This window comes from Cydia strobilella, chromosome 26, assembly GCF_947568885.1.
Source record: "Cydia strobilella chromosome 26, ilCydStro3.1, whole genome shotgun sequence".
In the NCBI taxonomy this organism is placed as follows: Eukaryota; Metazoa; Arthropoda; class Insecta; order Lepidoptera; family Tortricidae; genus Cydia; species Cydia strobilella.
In genome coordinates this window covers 5,405,467-5,432,027 of record NC_086066.1, presented here as the reverse complement: position 1 = coordinate 5,432,027, position 26,561 = coordinate 5,405,467, and the positions used below count along the sequence as shown (strand labels likewise).

The 26,561-nt window shown below is 37.0% G+C and overlaps 2 protein-coding genes across 4 annotated transcripts in view; one reads left to right on the top strand and one right to left on the bottom strand.

Annotated features, from left to right (window-relative positions):
- The window catches only part of LOC134753264 (ATP-dependent RNA helicase abstrakt), a 180,327-nt gene that overhangs the window by 24,920 nt on the left and 128,846 nt on the right, over positions 1-26,561 (top strand). The gene's annotated exons all lie outside the window — the stretch shown is intronic.
- On the bottom strand, positions 350-23,872 carry LOC134753387 (uncharacterized). Of its 3 annotated transcripts, XM_063689272.1 has the most exons (11): positions 23,582-23,872; positions 21,184-21,291; positions 20,145-20,260; positions 18,307-18,369; positions 15,876-15,990; positions 14,823-14,949; positions 13,806-13,937; positions 12,895-13,045; positions 11,906-12,108; positions 10,903-11,033; positions 350-7,988 (listed from the first exon to the last, which is right to left on the bottom strand). In XM_063689272.1, exons 1-11 carry the CDS (start codon positions 23,653-23,655, stop codon positions 7,973-7,975), a joined length of 1,236 nt encoding a protein of 411 aa, XP_063545342.1. In that variant the 5' UTR covers positions 23,656-23,872; the 3' UTR covers positions 350-7,972. The 3 variants fall into 3 exon arrangements, with proteins under 3 accessions (XP_063545342.1, XP_063545341.1, XP_063545344.1); XM_063689271.1 differs by lacking the exon at positions 350-7,988 and having other exon boundaries at positions 9,962-11,033; positions 23,582-23,871; XM_063689274.1 differs by lacking the exons at positions 350-7,988; positions 18,307-18,369 and having other exon boundaries at positions 9,962-11,033; positions 23,582-23,870.

Genomic DNA, 26,561 nt, shown 5'->3' with positions numbered 1-26,561 from the left:
TTGCTCTCACTTTTCCTTTTTAAAACAACCCAGCCTATGTACATACATATTTAAATACCGTAAAATATGCCAACTTTGCTCCCACTGAACACCTTTTATATACAAGGTGTAACAAAAATAGTAGGGATTCGTGGGCCATTCGGTATGGGGAATCAATAACCGCTGAACAGATTTAGATGAAACATTGGTATGGAGATGCTGTGGGGAAGGATATAAAATAATTTTTAAATTTATAGAGTGGACCAATTTGGAGATGAAAAAAAGGATGGATTTAAAAGCAGATTTGTTTAAAAATTAAGGTACGCAGACGAAGTCGCGGTCAAAAGTGGTGAAATAAATAAAACACACATTTCATAGTAAAACCATTTAACAGTACATATTCCTCGATTCTATAATTAAGAAAAAGCAACTACATTTACATACGAGTGCTTCAATACATAAACTAATAATATACAATAATAAAACAGCATTCGTCGCAACGAATTTTAGTGGCTTGTTCGTGTCGCATTGTGGCATGCGGCAGACGTATGCGACAGTTACACATTATCATATCAAAAATAAACTTAATAGCGTATACTTGAAATATTCTATACATATAAACAATTATCGTGGTGTGTTGTAACAGTTAAAACCCTAGTATTTAAGAGCCCGGCAACCTCGGTTCTCCATACAAACGTAGTTACGCTCTCATTTTAAAACGACTAGCTAGATTGCTCTGAAACTTTGTACTTACAATAGGATAAGGTATATCTATGTCCGTAATTAGTTTATGTAGCTTCAGATACCATAGTTAAAAAAATACAGCGAATATAAGTTTTTTTATACAAAACTCGTTGCTCTATTTCGTTTGTTTTATAAACTGGAGCTATATAAACTAATTACTAGATACACCTCATGTCATTGTATGTGCAAAGTTTCATTACAATCCAACTCGTAGTTTTAAAATGAGAACGAAACTCCGTTTGTATGGGAAGGTGAAATTCGGCCGAGCTTGCCGGGGACTGAAGTATGAAAAAAAAAATCAAGTGGCCATCGAAAAAGTTGCCAGTTAAAGATTTTCGTGTCTACCTTAACCAGTCATTCTTGGCGTAGAAAGTAAATTCGTTTATACGCGATTAAATCACTTTTAAGCTAATAATATGGTGCTTTCTGGCGAAAGCATACATATATATGTTTGTGGCATGCCACAATGCGGCATGTTACAAGCCTTACACATAATTTACCGGCGGAACCGATCTGATTAAAAATTACTTGGTAAAATTCTATAATTATCTTAGATAGGTAAATAATGAAACTATATCCGGCAATGTACATTCAAATATGACATGGGTTAATAAAAGCTTTTTGGACTTAAGATTTGACTAAAAAAATCCAAGACCATGTCCGTCTAAGCTAACTCTGCACCAAACAGTAACAAAGTGTGGCAGTTCCTAGTCATATTTTCATAGGAATTTGACGTTAGCTTTGACTGACTACAATAAGTTTTTACCCCAATTTAATGTTTTTTGTCAAATCTAAACCCCAAACTATTAAGTGTACAAAACCGTATTCTTAATTTATTTCAAATGATTCTCGTCTCTCTCTACTTATTAAGAGTAAAAGAGAAACAAAAGTTTCGTGTGAACATATGTTATTATAATCAAGTTTAGTAATAAAAATAGATAAGCATAACTATGTATTAGTTTCGTGAATTTAGAAATGCTACTTTCCTCTTTTCAAGTAAAAAAAAAAAACAAAAAGAAAACTGTGCTTTTTAGTTTTTTATTACTAAACTAGATTTGACTTAAAAATATGAAAAACACCAAACATAAGCTATATATCAGCGTATAACATAGAAGTGAATAAAGACTTCTATGGTGGCAAATAAGCACACGGCTCTAATTGTAAGGAGGCCGTAGCCTATGAGCGGTTGTAAGTGGGTATAACATGCGCGTTGCCGCATCTAATACGAAGTCAAATCCACGTACCATTAAAGTATATTAGTATTTTATCATTATCAGTGTACTAAAAAAATCGTATTAGTTTTTTTATTCACTTCTACAAGTAATTAAATAAAAATATACAAGTTGGCAACGCGGTTTAATATAAATACCAAAATGTCGATATTTGTTTCCGTTCTAAATATTCTTATAGTGATTCCTTACATTATACACACTTATTGTATGGCCAGTGTCAAATACATAAGTTTCATAAAATTTTACGGTATATTTTACAAAAAAAAAAACCTACACGAGTAATACAAGTTTTGTAAATACTTGTATATATAATTAAATTATGTGTATTCATTATCACCAACATTCTGTTAATGATCTGACATATCGCCTCTGGCATTATTTGTGACGTTTTCAATCAAAAGGTACCACATTGTCGCTTAACATAAGGACGAAAATTGCTTGTATCTTTATACGAAAAACCTGTAAGAGCATCCTTATGGCAAGCGACAATATGGTACTTCTTGCTTGAAAACGACATATTTTTCTTTCAGATGTAAAATTTCGGTATCAACAGGAACACTATTAAATGTGGCTTTCCACTAGAGAAGGGTCCTTATATTTCATGTGCAATAAAAAAAAACTATAAAAATTCCTGTTGGAATTTCAGATAGAAAGGACCTTTTTAGGAAAGCCACAAATAACCAGCGTTGGACCGTATGTCTGTGTTACAAGATAAGAGGGATTAGGAATGGGGTTGGCAACTGTCAAAGTTTTGCATAGATGGCGCCATGATATGTCTTACGGGGGAACTCGGACTGCCTTGAACTGGTTGCACAGCTCGTACGCCTGTTCGTACCATCTATAGCTAAGGCCCAAATTAATTTACGACCACGAAGTCCTCACCTATTAGCTGTGCCTAAAACGCGCACTATGTCTCATGGCAAATCACCACTTGTCCGCGCTCTACAGTATATCAACGCGCTCCTCGCATCAGCACCGGAATGTGATTTATTTGCAAGTAGTTGGATGGATCTGTGTAAAGAATGTATGAGGTACTGTGAGGCGATGGATAAGCGTGAATCATCTGTTATGTATTAGTTTTTTTTTTCTTACATTTGTTCTGTTGTCCTTTCTAGACTGTATCATGTACCTAGTTGTATAAATACTTTCTATTATAAATTTCTCAGTGTATTCGTTCGCTGTAATGCTGTGTAAATTTTTTGAATTAATAAAAAAAAAAAAAAAAATAACTTGCCCCTTTTTAGGGTCCGTACCCAAAGGGTAAAAACGGGACCCTATTACTAAGACTCCGCTGTCCGTCTGTCACCAGGCTGTATCACATCAGCCGTGATAGCTAGACAGTTGAAATTTTCACAGATGATGTATTTCTGTTGCCGCTATAACAACAAATACTAAAAAGTACGGAACCCTCGGTGCGCGAGTCCGACTCGCACTTGGCCGGTTTTCCTATGAGATTTGGCTAAAAGGGCTGGCATTCAGGGCATAAAGTTCCATAAAAAAACCAAAAATTTACACATGTCTAGGGATAGACAGAGCAAGCTATGCTGGCGCCATCTGCTAAATACTTCGACCGGCCGACCTCATTGACACGTGTGGAGGATGGTATGTACTTAATCGTAATATGTGTCGTTTTCAAGCAAAATGTACCACATTGCCGCTTGGCATAAGGCCGCTCTGACAGGTTTTTCGTAAAGCAATTTTCGTCCTTATGTTAAGTGACAATGTGGTACCTTTTGATTGAAAACGTCACATGATTTAGACACTGGCTACACAATGTATCCTTGGTCTATCTTATTTCTTACAATTCAGTCCAGCATCGATTTTTACAAAACTCTAAGGCTCTTTAAACAATCAGAAACATTATATTTAAAAAGTGAGTCTAAACCGTGAAATTATTTAATGTTAGTATGTCTCACAACAGTTTAATTTCGATTATTATATTTAATCGAATTTAAACTGTTGTGAGACATACTAATATTAAATCATTTTACGGTCGTGAACGCTGCTCGCACTATTAGTGCTTGAGAAAGGAGACCTAGGCTCTCCGAAACATGTCGCGCGAGTGACTAAAACAAGTGAGTCTAAACCGTAAAATGATTTAATATTATATTTAACTTCAATGTGTATGTTCAAACATAAAGGTACTTTAGATTAATTCAGAAAAAAGGGTTCTTCCAAACATGGACTATCAAATCAATAATATAAAATACTTTGGATAGTAGTTACTTTTTGTGGCTTTCCAGCATAGAAGGGTCTATCTTTCTATGAGAATTTCTGTTGGAATTTCAGATAAAAAGGACCTTATTGCACTTGAAGCATAAGGACCCTTCTGTGCGGAAAGCCACATTTTCTTTCGGTGACATTGTTTTGTCAAAAACAGAGTAATGTTAATGTATAACCCTTTTCCACGCCGCACCGATCAGGTTTTCCCAAAAAAATCCTAATATGTGACGTTTTCAACCAAAAGGTACCACATTGTCGCTTGTCGATAAGGTTGATTTCTAATTGAAGCTATATGGAAATAGCGCCTTACTGACAAGCGACAATAAGTACCCTTTTGGTTGAAAATGGCACATTTATTCCAATTAATTCAGCTTCGATGATTTGGAAGGCAAATCACATTTCCCGAAAGTGCAATCTAATTTGAATCTTAAATCGGAATCGCTAAAGTTGAAATTCTATTGGTGCGTATGTGGTCAATTGTATAATGCCTGGAAAAAGGGTTAAGACGCGTAAAGTACACAACTTTTGTGATAATAGAATTGTCAAACGTTAGCTTTTACAACCAAATTACACCGTCTACTTCAGCCGTCTTTGTGGCAACTTTTTGCACTATTTTAGACATTTTAATTTTATTACAGAGCCCTCTATCCCAATGACTAGTTTCTACAACTAATTTCATTGTATTTTTACACTTCTTTACCCATTTCTTACTTGTTCTTCCTAATTATGTTTATTTTTTTAAATGTAATCGATATTTACATAACGATATTATTATAATCACAGACCATAGATTGAACTAGATACCGTAAGTCCTCAAGGGTATGACAACCAAACGTGTTGGTTTTTGCACACCTAATCTGTGTTTTATGTGTCACTAAAATCCATTTGACCCTCTCAGCAAATATCTACCCTATTATCTGACAGATGGATTTAACAGAGTTTGAAGTTTTGAAACTCATATACCAGACACTAAAACGACAGAGCAACTGGCCAATTCCTCCTAAGACCCAGACATAGTGGTTTTGTTTTTGAATTTTGAAACCCTTAGTTAAGAAAAGTTCAGAATAGATTGTAGAATATGTACAAAATTTTGTACGAGGGGTCTTAGGAGGCTAATACCTAATTTCCCGAATGCAACATTCCCATAGTACAAATTGGGTAGTAGATTAGACAATCAAGCTGTATCACTAGATAGTATAAAACAAAGTCGCTTCCTGCTGTCTGTCCCTATGTATGCTTAGATCTTTAAAACTACGCAACGGATTTTGATGCGGTTTTTTTTAATAGATAGTGATTCAAGAGGAAGGTTTATATGTATAATACATCAGCATTGCACCCGTGCGAAGCCGGGGCGGGTCGCTAGTTTATAATATCTGGCATATGAAAACTGGGCTTACAATGCCATAACGAGAGCTATTTAAAAATGTTTTTTTTTTTTTTAATAAACGGCGTACTGAGGCTTTTTCAATTTTACCAACAATCATCTGACAAATCGTGTGGGCCTGGGTGGTGATCAGTGTGTACAATGAAACGTGAGACACTTGAGGTGTCTAGTTCTTTATATGGTCTGTGGAATAGTCAACGCGTCCACATCCTCATAATTACAAACTGAATGATTTATTTAAAAAACATGGGTTTACTAGATTTTTACACTAATTTAGAAAATAAACCGTGGTTTAGGCAGAATTAAAAAAAAAATCTAGTATTACGACATGTAGGGTAAATCGTCAATTAGTGGCCACTGATCAATAACTGGCCACCTTATACTAAAAATGAATTTTATTCAACTATAACAGAATTCATTTTAGTATAAAGTGGCTAGTTATTGAAACCTTATACTAAAATTAATTATATTTATAGGTGAATAAAATTCATTCTTTGTGTAAGGTGGCCAGTAATTGACGATTTACCCTATATATATTATTTCATATAAAATGAAAAACTTCTACAAGCCAGGTATAAAAACGAATCAGTAAAACCCGCTTTTTTTACCAAAAAAAACGAAAACGTGTAAAATGTCGTATTTCGTGTAAAATCGTATTAAGCGGGTTATACAGAAATGACAATTAAAATGTTGTTTTAATTTTTTATATGTTATATTCGATAAAAACTCAGTTTACAAGCCAAACTAGTTGGTAATTTAATTTCTACTTAACAAAATTTTGCGTTAGTGTCAATCCATACAAAAGTGAACCACGCTAAAATTATAGGTTATCTATATATGGGACACATACATATAAATATAAAATAATGAATACACAACTTCACATAATGTATTGTCAATTTTGATGTCATTGATCTTAAAGAAAAATAAAGTGTATGAATCTTAGATGAACTTTTAGAAATAAGTCCGTCATGTTGATATAAAATAATTTAAACAATACCTATTTATGATATATAATGTTGAGTGTTCGGACATAATCGTTATGTTTATGAATTACTTTTAAATATCATATTGCACAAAATTATTATCAGTACATAAAGTACAAGTTATACCACGTCTCGCATAGCTTGGGTACAGTGACAGCTGACAATTTTGCGTTTTAAGGATATAAATTGTATGTAGATGACAATTCTCACCGTACACAATGTATGTAAAAAATATTATAGTAGATAAAAACTGACAAGGTAGGCATTCATACAAATTCATCCAATATACAACATACACACTTACATACTGTAGCGATTTTATGTTTTTTTACACTAAATAATTCTAAAGGTGCATTCATATCAAATAATGATTGTAACGGTCGCTAGATATATCGTAGAGGCCGAGGTGCTCAAAAATATCTGAACACGCACTCTAGCGCCTTGACAATACAAGCGTGTTTAGATATTTGTGAGCACCCTGGCCGCTCCAATATATCTGATGACTACTATACCTACTATAGTATTTTTCACATAGTTTGGGGACGGTGACAGCTGTCATCTCATTAGATATTTTGTATTTTGCGTTTTAAGGCTTAACGTTATTAGTTGTCTCCCTTCCGAGGTTTTCCCGAGGGGCTACAGTATGGGGTTCTTCAAAAAAAGAGTGTACAGGTTTTTAAAGGGTCGGCAACGCGCACGTTACACTGGAGTTGCAGGCGTCCATAGGCTACGGTGACTGCTTACCATCAGGCGGGACGTATGCTTGTTTGCCACCGATGTGGTGTAAATTGTATGGAGATGACAGCTGTCACCGTACCCACGCTATTTGAAAAATACTATAGGTGTATAAAGCTTAAGATAAATACATGCTTAATGTGACAGCTAATGTAGATGGCGCTTTACGGCGCTATATATTATTCGGTGTGAAAAAAACGTTTTTTGATTATTCAGTGACCAGAAAACATGGCGCAGTAGCATCTTTGTCAGTTGACACACTCAAAACATGATTCTTTTTTAAACTACATATCTATTACAATCAATAACAGGGTTCGAAATTATCCAGACAATTCTAGTGTTTGATAATTATTGCGATAATTATCAGATAAATATCGGATAATTATCCCAGGTATGGATGGTGCTATATTTATTTTCTTCGAATTCTTTGATAGTAAAAAATAATGATTGGGGGCGTCTTTTTCTATGTACAAATAAAAACTGACCTAATATTGATTATTTTAGGTTATTATCAAATCGATAAAAATCACGATAATTATCAAGACAACTATCATTGATAATTATCCTTTCGAACCCTGAATCAATAAGTTCGGTTTGATAACTAAAACATACAATGTGGGCCCCAATAACCCGACTTTAACCATTTCTTACCGTACATAAGTGTTATATCAACGTAGGTCCAATTTGTTTTATGTTAGTTTATTTCTGAAACAAAATAAATCAATTTCAATAGTTTTGCAAACAGCGCCACAGGGCGCGCTATAATATAACCGACTGACAGATATGACATACTGCTCAACTGACAACTGAGTATATCACATCAATGCCCAATGATGACCGGTCTGGCCTAGTGGGTAGTGACCCTGCCTGTGAAGCCGATGGTCCTGGGTTCGAATCCCGGTAAGGGCATTTATTTGTGTGATGAGCACAGATATTTGTTCCCGAGTCGTGGGTGTTTTCTATGTATTTTAGTATTTATATATTATATATCGTTGTCTGAGTACCCATAACACAAGCCTCCTTGGGCTTACCGTGGGACTAAGTCAATCTGTGTAAGAATGTCCTATAATATTTATTTATTTCATGATAAAAAAGACTGGAACATTTAAGTTACTTCTTTCAAAAACTAGTAAGTGATATAACTTTTCTTAGGTATAGAAATGTATGATTAGTACGGGTTATTTGGAGTTTCAATTTATAAATATTGTATTTGTTTATACATGGTGGCTAAAAAATAATTGTATTCCCGTTGCCAAGGTGGTTTTGGGATTATACTGAGCAACTTTTACTATGGGACCAACCCCGAAATCGCGAAAAAAAATTGGCTGGTCCATTTTCTATGGGAGGGTAAAAAAAAATTCGCGATTTCGTGGTTGGTCCCATAGTAAAAGTTGCTCAGTATAATCCCAAAACCACCTTGGCAACCGGAATGCACTTATTTTGTAGCCACCCTGTATATATATACACACATAAACCGTTACAATATAAAGGTATCAAAAACCAAAGCAAATATCGACATTTAGGGTAAACAGAAAATATACATATCTAATGGGTATGAAAATTGGACATAGTGGATACACTCACATGAATATTTAAAAACATATTTTAGACAATATGTGCATATTAGCTTTCATTTTTATTTATATATGTAATGTACTCAACTGCAGAGAGAGGTGACTCCCCTTGCATAGACTGATTGTATGCAGGGGTCACCTCTCTCTGCTGTACACTAAAATTGCCAATTATTTTGCATCTAATTTTTTAAGTAGTTAGAAACCAAAAAAAAAACTGTGACAAACATTAAATAAAAACCTTATTTTACTATAGATCCACTATATGCAAACTTCCCTTTGTTATATCAAACAAGGCAAAAATTGGTTTCATCCAACATTAAAACAATTCAAGTTTATTCTCAAAACTCGCTAAACAAAGATAGTATTATCGGTATCTCATCTGTCTGTAAAGAGGCAGAACTGGCACAACTGTCAAAAAACTAAGAACCGTGGATAGCCATGGAGACTATATAACGTCTATCTTTTACCAAAGATAGATATAACTCCGTAATAGATGTATACGCTCTAAGGAAAAAACGTGCCTCGAAAATCAAGAAAATTTGATTCTCGTTCAGAGGGCGCTACTAGCTTTGGCTCATTGTCGTATAGATGGCGTTGACGGTTTCGTTTGTTATTTAACAATTTTAACGCATATCAGTGAAAGAACATGGGTCAAAATCATAAAAATAATTAATTCAAATAAAAAAAAAACATTTATCCATATTTAAATACATTTTATCGTATTTTTATAAATATTTATTTTTAGTTTTAAAGTGTGTCGACAGATGGCAGTGAATTTACTGGGGTTACAAAATTTACTATGACAGTACCGCTCTAGTATAAGTTACTCTATGCTTTTACTAATGAGGCGCGGAAAGCTCAACATAGATGGCGCTGTTTAAAAAAATTGTGACAAGCTTTCATGAGTTAGAACATAGAAAAATTTCTTGATTATTGAGTACATCGTAAAACAAGAACTTTAAATAAAAACGTGAACATATGAATAAATACCGAAAAAAAGTTTTTTCCAGCTCCATTTATATTGAGCATTAGCCTATTTTAACCTTCAAGCCCTAAGTGTTTTTGATTTTTTATATGTTTTCCGTGATCCCGCGAATTCAGGGATTAAAAGTCTACCAACACCCAATGTCCTTGAAATTGATGTTACTTAAGCAGATATTTAAGAAAAACTATTTGTTTTAGTAAAGCAAAAAAAATGTACGTTAATATTCATTATCAAAGACCGTGGCCTTACTCGATACATTTAAACGAAATCGGCTCGATTGATAATTGCAAAGATTGGTCTTAAATTCATCATTATTTAGTATTTTATTAAGTGGTGAACGGTGTTGGTCACACATACTGTAAATAGTGTTAAAACTACTATATTTAAGTTTCCCTTGTAGTGATTGTTTGTTTACCTAAATAAATTGAAAAAAAAAAAAAAAATGTATTTATTTTTTTGACTTATGGGTCTGCCATTAAAATTACAATTTCAAAACATTTAGTAAGAGTAATATTTATTACACAAATAATCCACATATTTAAATTCAATAGTTTACCTATTTACCCAGGCCCAGTAACATGCCTTATTTACTCTGATACAAATATACAGTGTGTGCGTTTTAGCCTCTTAAGAGTCCCCGGCAGGCTCGGCCGAATTGCACCTTCCCATACAAACGTAGTTCCGCTCTCATTTTAAAACTACGTATTGGACTGTAATGAAACTTTGCACATACAATGACATGAGGTATATCTAGGTCTGTAATTAGTTTATTAAACAAACGAAATAGAGCAAAAACAAGTTTGAAAAACTTAAATTCGCTGTATTTTTTTAACTATGGTATCTGAAGCTACATAAAACTAATTACACACATAGATATACGTTATCCTATTGTAAGTACAAAGTTTCAGAGCAATCTAGCTAGTCGTTTTAAAATGAGAGAGGAACTACGTTTGTATGGAGAACCGAGGTTGCCGGAGCCGTTGCATAGTATTATTAATGTACCAGTTATGGTATCGCTGGATGAAACCGCCGTAACTACATTTACGTAACAAAATCGTACCCGAGGTATTTCTTATTTTTCCGGCGCACGCGCGGCGATCCCTTTTTCTCGTCGTATTCTTCTTCCTGCTCGTACACTATGCTGTTATCAATCACCCAGTCTTCGGCGATTTCTGATTTTATTTGTTTTACCTGGAAATTGGAAAAATAATCAGAATAGGGTTTAGAAATAAATTTTAAAAGTGGAAAAATTCACTGTCTTGGGTGGTACTTGAACCCACGACCACTGGATCACTAGTACAGTACTCTACCATCGGCTACCGGCGGCTACGGCGGTTTAAGAAGTGTAACATTTACGGTAGATGTCTCTAGAGCATCCCTAATGGCTAATTAACATATAGTGGAAATATTCGCTGCATTGGGTATATCATGAGATACAGCCTGGTGACAGACAGACAGACGGATAGCGGAGTCTTAGTAATAGGGTTTCGTTTTTACCCTTTGGGTACCGAACCCTAAAAAGACTACTAGAGTTAGACCAAGATAACTGTGCAGCGATTTTCATAGCACAGGCTGTGCAGGTGTTATTTAAAACGTCAACATTTCATAGAAGTTTCACGTTTAAAATATCACTTGCACAGTCTATTATATCAAAATCGCTGCAGTTATCTTGGTCTTACTCTACAAACTTTATACTTTACTACCTGTTCACTCATGGAGGAGTTTAGACGTTTTCGCCATCTGCTGGCTCTTGAGGTATCTTTTCAACACAGATTTTTCAAAATCTAGTATAGAAACTGTTAACTTGCGTTAACAACGCCATCTATGGGACACCCTCTAATCTCTATCGACTCGATGGCTTACCTACTTTACGCACCCACCAGGGTACGTAGTTCACGAGAAAGTCCATAGGTGGCGCCGTAATTAATAGTCATAGGTTGAATAGATATAAGAAATATGTACTCGTTCACTCTCCGAATATACGCCATAAGAGAAACACGCTGGTTGCCCTCCGACTCCTGAAGATGCGTTCGATTTTCGCCCACGTGCCACCAGAAACTAACCTGTTCCCTCATAGAAGAGCTGAGCCGCTTCTTCTTCTTCCTCCCACTCTCCCCGGGCGTGTCCTTGCGTTTGCGAGGGCGGTCTTCCAGCACCAGGTGCTCGTACTCCTCGACTATATAGTTGTCCGGTTCGTAGCTGGTCGTGATCTCGACGCCCACGGACGGGTCCGCGTCGGGGAGGATGTAGTAGTTTTCGTAGTCGCCTTTTGAAAAAAAAAAGTAAGTTAGACATTGAACAATAAGTTTGACGACCGGTCTGGCCTAGTGGGTAGTGGCCCTGCCTGTGTCAACACAAGCCTCCTTGGGCTTACCGTAGGACTTAGTCAATCTGTGTAAGAATGTCCTATAACTTATTCATTAAAGGTAACTGGAAGAGATCCCTTCGTTAGCCCCACTTGCACCATCCACTAACCCGGGGTTAAGCGGGTAAACCGTTAACCCAGTGACAAATTGTACTGGTAACCATGGTAACTCGAGGTTTAACCGGTTAACCCCTGGGTTAGTGGAATGGTGCAAGTGGCGCTTAGATAGGTTAACTATGATTCGTCATGGTGATGATGATTGATTAAAACTATCCTGCTCTTCCTTGGGGCTCAAACTATCTCCATACCAAATTTCATATCAATCGGTTCGGCGGTTTAAGCGTGAAAAGGTAACAGACAGAACGACAGACAGTCGGTTACTTTCGCATTTATAATATTAGTAGGGATAACACAGATACTCCTAAAAACATTCTATACTAGCTTTTGCCCGCAACTTCGTCTGCGTAGAGTTAGTAATTTGGGTAGCTTATTTATTATCCAATCCCATACAACTTCCACCCCCTTAAAGGATGATTTCTGGGAAAAAACTAACCTATGTCCTTCCCCGGGACTCAAACTATCTCTATACGTAATTTCAACTAAATCGGTTCAGCGGTTTAAGCGTAAAGAGGTAATAGACAGACAGACACACTTTCGCATTTATAATATTAGTATGGAGACCTTTACCTTGCAGAGTAATTTCGTTCATTTCCGCGGTGAAGTGTCGCTTCTTCTTGCCGGTGGTACAGTGCTTGATGTAGGCGTATTTAGGCTTGTTCTCTTCAGGTATTATGTTCACCATCCATTCCTTGTTCGTCTCCGCTGGGATCTCTTTCACCTGAGAAACAAATTCAGTTTTTGTCATTCATTCATTCTTTTAAAATTATGGCTTCAGTCCAGTGGGACCATTTCGCCAGTATCAAGGTCTTAAGAGCTTTAATTAACTACGACTAAAATTGTACGGTTAGTACTTGTCAGTGTACGGTGATTTAATTAGCTTTTGTAAAGCGATAGCGACTTTAGAAGAAGCACGTGGACTACCGGCCGTTGACTCCAAAATGGTGGTTAAACGCGATTCAAGGTTAATTCTCCATTCACTGCACACTACCACATTAGTTTACTGTATAATAAGCTATCTATATTACACTTTAAACAATATTAATAAGCTAAAAACAAAGCAATAAAATCAAGATGGCGCTCGAACCGGAAGTCCCAGTTTTTGTCAAGACATGTTAAAAGTCAGTGATAAATAAGTTGCTGTAAATTTTTTATACATTTTTTTTGCTGACTGTATTTCATCTCTTTTGCATGTCTATCTAATAGTCTTCAAGAACTTTTTAATGAGCCTAAACTCCAACTAAGGAACAAATCAAATTATTTTATTAAATATCTGGAATTGTCTTTTTTAAGTCGAGGCAGTTTCTGGACAACAATCTAAGTGGTGAATATGGAAATGGATTAATCCGAACAATTCCTCTCCCCGGAAATATGGAAGACAACGAGGAGTGGTTCAAACTAAATTTACAAGATTTGAAGGACACATACAATAAATAAATATATGGAGGGAAGATAAATTAAAATCTAAATATTAGCCATACCTCATCCATAGTGATCTCCTGTTCCTCAGCTATCTCATAAATGAAGTTGTCGGAGATGGTGGACTCCTCCATGATGCTGACTTCGTTCTGGGCTGGTTGGTCTTCCGTTTCCGCCTGGGGTTGTGGTATGATCTGCGGACAAACACACATTTAATAAAACTTTATGTCATGTTCATATGTGCTAAAAGATGTCCACTGCTGGAGACAGAACTCTTTCAAGGATAATCAACTTTTTTTTATTAAGCATTACGTCTGCAACACAACAATTACAATTTTACTACAATTTTTTTTATTAAAGGAACAATGGAAATGAATGGTGCATACGAGCATGCTGGGCGCCTTTGCATTCAGGTAGCAGGGCTAGTTCTTATTCTTTATTCTTTATTGTATTGCAGTCATGTTCATAATACATTAGGTTTTACAGTTTGAGGATGGTAGGTACATGACACCCTGTCAGGGCACTCAATTTTCTTAAGTCTAGGTAAAATTACATGCATCTCTATATATATATTTATAATCTATATTTATAACTTTATATTTTATCGACGTTTATCGACGTTTACATAATAGGAAGTTGTTTCTAGATTTGGTTTAGGAACAATTTGTTTTTTTTTTTTAATATAACAAAACATAATACAAAGAACTTAAGCTAAGATGCGCCACCAAAACTTATAAAAGTTTATGCGTGGTGCAAATGCATCACTTCGCTCAAACTGCATGCATATATGTTTATAAGGTATCCTAAACACAATAAGAAAAAGAAGGTAAGTAAATAGTTATCAAGTAACACCTGTCATCACACGTTCCCGTCCGTTATGTAATATTTCTTGAACGCGTTTTTACATCTATTTTTTATTTTCGAGGCTATTTTTATATATGAAGATTCTGGTAGATTATTTAGTATGCTAGGTACCGTATATTCTTTAAATACGTAACCATAAAATTATCGTTTTGTATCTTTTTAACCGGGTCTTATATTGAATTTAACGAGAACGTGCCAACAAGCCGCATATTTACCTCAATGATCTGCTTAGGATCCTGCATCTTGGCGATGACCTGCTCCGCTTGTGTGATGGAAGCTTCAGCCTTGTCCGTCTCCACTTTCACCACCCACAACTGCTTGCGTTGCAGGTTCTTTAGAGATCTGTGAACACACAATAATTTTAATAATATATAAGGAGATAAAACCGTCATAAAATAGTTTAGAATGCCATCATTTTATTCTAGGATTCCATCATCAGTTCCTCACTTCATGACAATAGGACGAATTGTAAAACAAAAAAAAAATCTTTTGTTAGATTAATTTAGTGTCCCACTGCTGGGCAAAGGCCTTCCTCTTTCTTCAATCGGCCCTGACACTAGTCATTTCTTTTATTTATTTGTCACATGGAAAACAAAATAGGTAGTTACACCATTTTCCCGACATTCTGTGTATCTCCTTTTTGGTCTGACTTTACCATCTCAGCTATCACTGGTGACGGCTTTGGAAATGTTTGGTCTGACTTTACTTCTGGGCTATCCGTGGTGACGGGTTTGAAATGTATGTCATCTACGTGATTAGTTCAATTTTTCAGGTAGTATGGCTCCATCGATACTGTCGATGATTTCGCCAACGTCAAAGTGGGATCAACGTGGGATCGAATTAATATTTCTTGATTAAAACATATCGGCCATCGGCCATAGCCAGTGTGCGGTAAACAATAAAATTATGGGCCTCTAGGGCTCTAGCCAGACACGGTTAGAGGTAGAAATACCAAATGCTCTTAGAGCACGACGTTGTTCGGTGGTTGTTGAAGTTGTCTCGTAAAACCGATAGCTGGATTTTACGAGAAGCACGTGGACTACCGGCCGTTGACTCCAAAATGGTGGTTAAACACGCTTTGAGATTAATTCTCCATTCATTGCACACTACCACATTAGATTACTGTGTAATAAAGCTATCGATATTACACATTAAACAATATTAATGAGCAAAAAACAAAGGAATTAATCACGAGGCTACTATCAAGATGGCGTTCGAACCGGAAGTCCTCACGTGATTAGTTAACAAATATATGTATATGTACTCACAAATAGCCAAGTGTGTCAACCAGCTGGCGAACATTCAGCCTGGAGACGTTTTCCGGAGGGTCCTGCTTCGGAGGCTCCTCGCTGTAGTTATGTTCCATCCGGATTATGTCAGCGGCTATGAACAAGAGACAATTTATCGTTAAATTCAAAATTTTAAATAATATTCAAGAAGTAAGCCTCAACTCAAGGGTTCTTTCACAAGTCAATAGGGAGCGTGCATAAACTGTAGGGGGCAGCACAGGCGACGTCAGATTTTTTGCGCATTGCGTAAATGTGTAGTTTATGCTTCCAAAGTAGCCCACAAGAAGGCAGCACTTGCTTTGGCGTGAAGTGTCAATGTACATGTGATGTACATGTTTATGGTTCTGATTCAGGCCACAAGATGGCAGACCCTCCAACGCGCACGGTCCCTATACAACATTCACAGTGACATCATATAGTGATGTTGACGATTATGATGGAAGTACGCTATTTTCTTGAAGGTTTGAACTTCAAACCTACAAGAAAAGAGCCGGACAGATACACCTTCAATTCCAAATTTGAAGAACAAGGCTTAACTCTAGTGCCCATGCCTAAAGGCCAACTGCAAGCCCACAAGTTTCGTAGAAAAAAAAACTAGTGCGTGCGGGCTACGCATGAAAGAGTTCCGTGTCTTCATACGATTTAAAAACCCATACCAGCAAAAGGGCGTATCTTCTCGGCAATTACGTTCTTTTAAAAAAACCGGACAAGTGCGAATCGGACTCGCCCACCGAGGGTACCGTACTTATTAGAAATTGCTGTTATAGCGGCCACAGAAGTACAAAATCTGTGAAAATTTCAAGTGTCTAGCAATCACGGTTGATGAGATACAGCCTGGTGACAGACAGACAGACAGTCGGACAGACGGACAGAGGAGTCTTAGTAATAGGGTCCCGTTTTTACCCTTTGGGTACGGAACCCTAATAAAAAAGTTTCAAAAAGCTTATAAATGGGTCAACCAATCATGTTCAAAATAATTTGTGGATAGCTTCATTCTCTTGATTTTTTTTTCGCCTAGTTTAAAAGTTAGGAGGTAAATTATTTTCAACTTGCGAAATGATTATTTTCAAAAATATTTACTTCATCAAATAACAGTTTAGAAACCTCAAAATTATATTTAAAGACCCCATTATCAGTGGTGAAATTTTATTGAAATGGTTGGCATTGGCACTGACTCCTCCACCGTGCGGGTACGATTCCGCAAGCTATTGGGTAAAAATATACATGGGGGGTAATTGTTCGCATCAAGAAAATTTCAATGGAATTGTCAATAAAATAAAGTTTAAATATAGTTTGTAAAAGGACTGTCTCATTTCAAACATAGACAGAGAGAATCATACTATCTTTGTCTTACACTAGTACTAGCACCCAAAAGAAAAGGATGAGTATAGGTTTTTTTGTTCTTATTTACTGACAAGATTTGCTTGACCAACTATAAGTTTCGCTAAGTGTAGCACGGAGGTCAAAATTACTTTATTCCGAGCGTATTGCCAATGTTTTTACACTGGCGGCCTGTGGGCTAATTTTAAGCAGAAGTCCTTTGACTCTCTGAGGGTCCAGTATAAATTTTCAGGGCCCTGGTGAGGCTCCCGCGATACTGTAGTGCCTCTGGCATGTTTGCGGACGCGCACGTAGATGATTTTTATGCCATTATGCGGAAAAATATAGCATCAGTGGTACACCGTATACGTGGGAGCTCCAACGGGATCCTGGAAATGATAGCCAACAGGTTAGATTCGGTTGTTTTGGGACGGTATATCGAATTGCATGTTCACAAACATGCAGTTCGATAGATCGGCCACAATAATTTGTAATTTATTAGTGTGTAGTTTCATGTGTGTAATTTAGTGTAGGTACTGTTCTGTAACATAACATAGCCTGTAAGTTAATACTAACAACTATGGACTGTAACTGTCTGAAAATAAATAATTTTTATTTTTATTTTATTATTTTTATAAGTAGAAAATTCACTGCATGCTAATTTATACTTTATGTCAACATCGTTTATTGCTTTGTTTGTCATCTGTTATTGAGATAGCGCTTATTTGGTTTAGGAGGGCAGAACAGGCGGGTCAATGTACAAACTTATTCGTGATAAAAGTCCTCACTTTATGCGTTATGTACGGAACGGAGACATAAAGCGACATCTGTGAATTCGAGAAACGATTTTTTTTTAACTACACCTTTTCTACTATTCATAATTATTGTCTATAGTTCAATGTTATGATTTATATTACAGAGCTCATATGTGGATTTCCATCAGAGAAGGGTCCTTATGCTTCATGTGCTATAAGGACCTTTTTATCAGAACTTCAATTGGAATTTCAGATAAAAAGGGCCTTATTGCACTTAAATCATAAGGACCCTTCTGTGTGGAAAGCCACATATATAGGTACAAGTTGAAGGGTACCTTTAGAGTTCCTGCCTATGAATCGTTCGAATAGGCCTTGGAAGCCGCCAGACGGGTCCCGGCCTGCAACCAGACGGAACCTTTACGATTTGAAACCCTATTCTCATTTGCATAGAGTTAATTTTTGATTACGTAAAATTGGGTAACAGAATCATGAATTCTAAATAATTACCCCTATGATTTTGTCGAGTGTACACCAACAACTAAACACCGCATTATTCTTTATTCTTTACTAGCTTTTGCCCGCGACTTCGTCTGCGTGGACTTAGTAACAGCTAGAGTAAGAATAGGGCCTGGAGAAAGTCTTATAGCAATTATTCAATTTGAGCATATTATGCACACAAATTAGCAGACACTTCATTAATCTATTATTCTATTCTATATTTCTATTATTCTAGTCTATATTATTTTGAATCTGACATATTAATTATTTAAATTTATTGGATTTTGATTTTATTGTTAAAAGTTTTGTTTTTATTTTTAATGTATTTACTAACACATAGGTATAACGATGGTACTAACAATATTGTATGGAATTTTAAATGTTCTGAAATAAAGATATTTTATTTATTTTATTTTTTATTAATTATCTCATTTCCACCCCGCTTTTCACTTTCTTAAGGGATGATTTTCGGGATAAAAACTATCCTATATCCTTCTCAGGGACTCATTATCTCTATGCCAAATTTCATCTAAATCGATTCAGCGGTTTAAGCGTGAAGAGGGAACACACAGACAGACAGACAGACTTTCGCATTTATATTAGTATATGGATTCAAGCAAACACAAGTACAGCGACCTATGCCAAGACACTTACTGTTAATACATAGTCAGTATCATAAACATGTATATATTTTTCGAACTACGAGTATCTCTAGGAACTTAAATTAAACATACAAAGTTACATAGGTAGAGTTTAAAAAAATCCTGACACTACTTTGTAAGGACGGCCACTTGTATGCGAATATGTCTGAGTTTTGGACTGAAGCTAAGAAGTTATTTAGTAATTATATTGCTCGGTACGTGGGTGGGTCTGAACCGTGATAGGTGAAGAAGAAGCATTCGCGCACTTATATTAAATTAGTTCGGGAACGCCTACAAATGTGTGCGTTAAGAGTCCGACAAGCTCGGCCGAATGCCGCCTTCCCATACAAACGGAGTTTTGATCTAATTTTAAAAAGTACGGGTTAGACCGTTAGATTGTAACGAAACTTTGCATATACAATGACATGAGGTATATCTAGGTCTGTAATTAGTTTATATAACTCCAGTTTATAAATCTATTGGTATTCTTGCGTCTATACCTCCATTACATCGGTCATAATCTTACAATCGAATCAAGTGAGATTGGCAAGCCAATTTCATATTTGCTTCCACACATCCTGATTAAATCAGACAATTTAATCAGATTGTGCGAAAAATTGCCTTGTGTTGGCCTTCACATGTTCCATATCTATTTGAAGTGAACAGTGGTTGCGAGTTATAAGCCTCGGCGAAATAAAGTACTTAATAAAAACTCGATATTTTTAAAATCAACAACTTTCGCTTGACCCATGAGTCTTGAAGATTCGACCAAGGCTGAGAGACCCGTCTAGCGACACCCGCGCGTCTCTAGTCAAGTGCGCAGCGACACTATTTTCCATAGCACTGACTACGACGCCGACGCTCGAAAGACGCTAGTGTGCGTTGGCCCTTAAGAGAGACCCCACGCTAGCGTCTCCCGTGCGGCGGCGTCTAGTCAACTCTGGCTGCTGCTCGACTGCGCAGCGACGCCATTTTCCATAGCGCTGACTACACGCCAACGCTAGTGTCTAACATATATATTTCATGGTGCTTACCTCTCTTATCTTGGGCAGTCGGTGTGATGGGAGCCACCTGCTCCTGAAGAGTGAGGAGCTCTGGCAGCATGGGGGAGTCGATCCATAGCCCTTGTGCGTCCAGCTCGAAGTGGTACCTGTTAAAAGATGATCATATTCAAACCCCATAAATCATAAGGAGATAAGCGTTTTGCGACTATCCTATAGAGGCATTCCACTAAGATATGTGATATAAGTAAACTCCTTAATTCTGTTTTATGTGTGGATCATTTTTTTTTTATTCTGTCCTGTCAGCTAGGCAACAATAGTAGCATAGTTTGTTAGAAGAAATGTTATACAGTGAAATCTCGATAATCCGGCACTTCGACACATGGCGGACACGCTATACATCAAAAATCACTTGCGTTTCTATGTGCGAACGGCACGTCTGTACACGCGTCATGCGTCATAGTGTGAGTAAGTTGCTTAAAAATAGTACTAAGCGGCCGGCAAACGGCCGTCTATCTGCTGTCGCGGGGCGAGGGCATTCGAGTCGGGGCGGGGTGGTACGTGGCCGTTCTGTATGATAATACTATTACCTATTCTGTGACTTCGAGGATCCGGTATACCTACGGTACCTACCGGTAGTAATCCAGCACTAAAAATGGGATACAAATGATCATTTGACCGTAGTTATGCAGAAAACGACCAAATCCACTGAGTTAGGGTGTAAGGCACTTTGACAAAAATAAAAAGTTGGTCGCTTTCTACAGAACTACGGTCATTTTATGTCCTAATTTACTATGTGCGCTTACATTTTCGCCTTTCAATCTCTTTATAAAAAGCGAAGTTCCAGATAAAAGTAAAATTTTCTTTGAATTTAATATTTTAATAAAATGTATTTCTACAACATTTCTGAAATACACATCAATAATAAGCAGATTTGCTCTAACTTCCAGTAATATGCTAAGTTGATGACAATGATGACCCGTTATAGAAAGGGCTCGTGACCCAGGTGACCGTAACCTTGGCAATGAGTGACCTTCGTAACCTTGACAAAACAAAATTAAAAACTTCTTACCCGCACAGCTGTAGACTGACATGGCGCCATAGACACTCGCTCTCCTCCTGCATAGCACCCTCGATCCATTCTTGCCGGATTGGCTCGCTATCGGACCCTGTGTTTACACTGTGAACAATAAATACGTGTTAGAAAGAGAGAAGAGAGTGTCCTTTAAGCCCGCTCCACACTCTCGACAAAGCTACACGAGACGATTTTGCCGGGACATTTGCCGAGACTGTGCCAAATAGACTGTACTGTTTTCGCGCTAACACAAAAGTTCACGAGACCTCTTTGATGTTGGCCATTTTACCGACACGAAACGGAGACAACACGAATATACGCGAGACTATACGAACATAGACAAATACTCATTCTACACTCTCGTATTCGGCAAGTCTCGTGTAGTTTTGTCGAGAGCGGGCTTTATAGGTGACAAGTTTTCGTAATAAATGTGACTTGTACTTAAACTATATAATACTTAAAAATATATAATAGAAGAAGAAGAAGGGTTCCGCGGAGCACACTTTGAGAATGGCTGTTCTATATAAATATTTATTTCAATCATGTGATGGTTAAAACCTTTAGGTAAATTTAAGTAAATTTCTTTACTTATTTAACACTCTAAACTGCGAGATCGCGTGCCTGATTGAAGCCAGGAATGCCTGGCTAGCTGAATTGCCGGATGTGCCATCTAGACCCGAGAGGCAAAGGGCCTGGGACAACTTAGCCTCCACTGCCGTTTTGAAAGGTTTAATCGACACGTCGTCGGGAAGAGACCGCGCAAGGCTCCTAGCTGTGTCCAGGCCAGAGTCGGGACAATGGCTGCACGCCTATCCTTCACCCAACACCGGCACATTTATCGACCCAACTACTCTTAGAATTGCCATCGGTCTCCGGGTCGGGGCTGATGTATGTGTGGACCACAGCTGCGCCTCTTGTGGAGCCTCCATTGATCGCCTCGGCCATCACGGACTAGCCTGCTCCTCGGGCGCCGGCCGCCTATCCCGTCATGCCGCGCTCAACGACATCCTGAGGAGAGCGCTCGTCAGCGCCAACGTCCCTGCGGCTCTGGAGCCCCAGATCGCAAGGGGTGACGGCAAGCGCCCCGACGGGATGTCGTTGATCCCCTGGCGGATGGGTCGCGCGCTGGTGTGGGACGCCACCTGCGCAGACACGTTGGCGGCGTCCTACATTTCAGCCACCAGCAAACAGGCCGGGGCGGCGGCTGACGTCCGAGAACGCTTCAAGGCGAATAAATATAGTTGTCTCGGCGCACACTACGAGTTTGTGGCTTTTGGCGTCGAGACTCTAGGCCCTTGGGGTAAGGGGGCACGGGGGCTCCAGAAAGTGCTTAGCAAACGCCTGAGGGAGGCCACAGGTGACCCTCGCGCAGGCGGCTTTCTCGCGCAAAGATTGGCTATAGCAATCCAGCGCGGGAACGCCGCCTGCGTGATGGGCACCTTGCCTAGGGGGCAAAATTTAGAAGGGCCTTTTATGTAAGTATTTTTAAGTTTATTTTTACTTTAGTATTATTTAGTATTATTATTTAGTTTGTAATTTGTTTATTGTTTAAGTATCTTTTAGTTTTTTCTTAATTCTTTCTGTAATTTATTTTAGTTAAATAAATATATTTCCTTTTTTTAGGTAAATGAAACCTTCACAGTGTATATTCCTTTCCCGAGATAAGTAATAATTTCATTCGATATTTTAGGAATGCTCTTCTTCCTCGGTCCCTCATTGCTGAGGATCGCGACCATGTATGCTCCGTCTCCATAGTGTGCGGTCATAAGCCACATGAGTCACGCACTGCATGTTGCCGCCAACCACCCTCTTCACACCATCAGACCATCTCGTGGGTGCTTTTCCTCGCCCGCACTTGCCATCCATACATTTAGGAATGCTATAAACTGATAAAATGACACTATCAGTAAATTTGTATGTGTGTATATTATTAAGTTAGGTTATAAACCTATTTTATAAGATTAAGTTTAGGTTATTTTTTCACCTATTGTGTTAATGTAGTTTGAATGATTTAACAAGACAAAATTGATAATTCAAGTTATACACAATAGCCAGCTGCTTGAGACTTAAGTAATACTTTCTATTTTCAGCAATTTACATGAATATCATGAATTTACTAGTCTGTGGTAATAGAGTGCATATTTACACAGGAATAAATAGTTTTCATGCACATATACAAGTAGGACGAATACATATGCAAGTGGTAAAGTGTGTTACGTACGTAAACAAGCCTTATTGTTATCCAATACGAGAGTAAATACACTCGTTTCAACTCCTGATTGAACTAAAGATTGAACGCATTACGAGGTCAAGCCATTATGCCTGACAAAGAATTGGTACAAGTGAATGTTGCGAAATTAAGTTATAATCTGAATTATGGCGGGAAAACACTTACTTGTAGAAGGAAAAGCTGCAAACAACGTCGTACTCCAAGTTGCAACCTTCCACTACACACTTTTGAGCAGTCATTATGGACTACCTAGATACAACCTAAAATGGTACCCACTATATCACATCGTAATAAAACTATAAAGCTAATGAAATGTTAACATTTCGAACCTAAACTAACTTTCAAACAAACTAATTTGATGGATCTTTAGAAAATTATCAATCAAATGTCGAAAATGACGTGCTGTCACGAAAAGTCGAAATTTTAACAAATGCGTCAAACGCCTGCCATGAAATGGTGATGTAATTTTTTCCATGGCAATGCTAGCAACACTTGGCGTGCCTGTGGTATCGAATAATCGATTACGCAATAACCATCGATTTAATGAAAAATATAAAAATCTAGATAATATAAAAATTACATTTTAGTCTGAATAATAACGTATTTTTAAATTCAATTAAGTAAATTGTAAACATTATTCCAGTCCATAAGTCCAGCTAAATTAAATATACTTCAATTACATTAAAAATAATTACTCCTTAAAAAAACCTGGTCTAATCAATGATGCCAAAAATCATTTAGGTAGACCAAGCTGACAGCGATTTTGATAGCCCGAGACGGTACAAGTGTTCTAGAAACGTCATAATCTCATAGAAGTTTGACGTTTAAAATAACACTTGCACCGTCTGGGCTATCAAAATCGATGCCAATTTAGCTTGCTTAAATCCATCCTGTCGCCGGGCCTTATTACGATCGAAGCCGGTGTTGAGGCCGATGACCTTGCAACGATGGTCGTTTTCCATTTCACGAAATATCAATTATCAGCACATCGTTTACAATATTTTAAATGTAAAAAAATAGTTCAATGCAAAAATATCAAACATTAAATATTTTTGGCTGTTCCAGACAAAGTATGGTATTTTTGGACTTGAACAATTTTTTTACATTTCGAGTCGTTAACGATATTCTGATATTTCGTGAAACGATACAAGACCCTTGCAAAAGTCATCTGCCCGACGTCGCTTCCGATCGTTAGCCGTCCGATGGCAGGATGGATATAATAAGCCCTTATAGTCTACTTAAATGACTGAGAATATTGGCAATTTTAATTGTTTCCTTTAGAAGGAATTAAAATTCTTCGTCCGATACACGTAGTGTCTTGAATTGTTATTACGAACTTCGTTTTTTTTTAGTTTTTTGTTAATTTTTGTAATCGTATTTATATTATTGACTGTATTTTGACCAACATTATCGTATTACTATTTTTGTTTATTTTGAATCGATAGTTCTAACAAGAAAATCGACTGGAATCGCGATCTCGTGACGGCCTGTGTTGCTAGCCCAAAAATAATACCATAAACAGCGTTCGGTCGATTTTGATTTTCTTGAATCGTTGCCAAAGACCAAGGTAGAAATCTGAATAAAAAAACTAGAAAAACAAATTTAAAACTGAACAAAGTCTTTTCAGTATAAATCATGAAATTTAAAACAATAGCTTTTCAAGTTAAATGCCTCCGTTTAGCAAAGACTTCTTTTATCGTTAAAATTTTAGTAGGCAGTGGCATAAACAAGCATTAAACTTATGGAACTTCCGGCTTCCGGCCGCATTTGCCTATAATTTTTACTTAATACTCTTGATATACATTTTTGATATTTTTAACGATTTCAATAAACACTGTAATGAAACTAATGAATTACTACTTTTACTAGATCTGTCCAACGTTTTGTCAATGTCATTTGTCACGGGTTACACTGACAAAATCAAATTTGACACCGAATTCAGGATGATTGTCACATTTGTAATGTCATTCATGTTTATAAATAAATCAAGAAATAAACATTGTCATGATCATAAATTATGCTTTCAAATACCAGCTTCTAATTATAAATGTGACCTATGTTAAGTGACTTGACGAAAGCGATGAATCTTCTTCTTGATTGCTTTGTTTATCATTTCATTTGCAATTTACCCATCCAAGGTATTGTGTACTTTGTACTGTACTTTATATACTTTGGAATAAGGTTTTTTCTTGTTTAACTCGTTTAACTACACGATTGTTTATTTTAATCAGTTGACGTACTTTTTATTGATCTACGGCTCCATACTAGATTAATTTCATCTAAAATTCTAAATCTTCATCTCATCATCTAAAATTCTGTTACCGCTGGTTCAGCGGACATACAGCGGAAATACCCAGACAGTTGCACATTTACAATATTAGTAGGGCTAATTATAATAATGGGGTTGGCTTGGCCGGTCGAAATATTTAACAGATAGCGCCAAGCATAGCGTGCCCTGTCAATACGTAGAGTTATATTTTTTGTTTTTTTTAAATAATTTTATGCCCTTAATTTATAAATCTCATAGAAAAAGGGGCAAGCTATGATGGCGCCATTTAAACGAACCATATGCAAAATATACATGGAATATACTCACTTGGTTGCCAACCCCATTATTGACGTCGGCCCCTTACCTTTACGATTAGCATTGTGTATAAGATCGTGGTCGATTGCCATGAATTTTGTGTCAGGCGTTTAGTTATGTATTATATTATAATATGAATCTGGCAGCTATGATGTAATGAGGGCTACCGCGTTTAATTTTGCCGCTAGGGGCGCTAGTGTAGATGGAGGTTTTACAAAATGTCAAATGCATAGAAGTTTTGGGGGTATCAAGCTTTTTTATCGGGAATTTTCACTTATTCATAATTGTGGTAAATCTTTGTCCATCTTTGATTAATCATGGTTTCATGGTAAACAATAGATATAGCTCAATAGATGTTAGTGGTTTCAAAAAAGTGCCATCTAAAATATATGCAAAATTAAACATGTTGAAAAATGGCACATTTAGACGTTAAAATACTTTTGTTTATATTAGAACGTATTGATTTTATAAAAATAAGCATAGAAGAATTTTGAGATCTGTTTCTCTGGCCCTACATCTACAGTGGCGCCAACTGGTGAACATAAAAACGGTAGCCCTCAT

Coding starts and splice junctions, on each gene's coding strand:
- LOC134753387 (XM_063689271.1), bottom strand. CDS start 23,655: ATGACTGCTCAAAAGTGTGTAGTGGAAGGTTGCAACTTGGAGTACGAC. Junction 20,261..21,183: donor GTCAGTCTACAGCTGTGCGG/GTAAGAAGTTTT, acceptor ATCTTTTAACAG/GTACCACTTCGAGCTGGACG. Junction 13,938..14,822: donor ATCCTAAGCAGATCATTGAG/GTAAATATGCGG, acceptor GTTTGTCCGCAG/ATCATACCACAACCCCAGGC.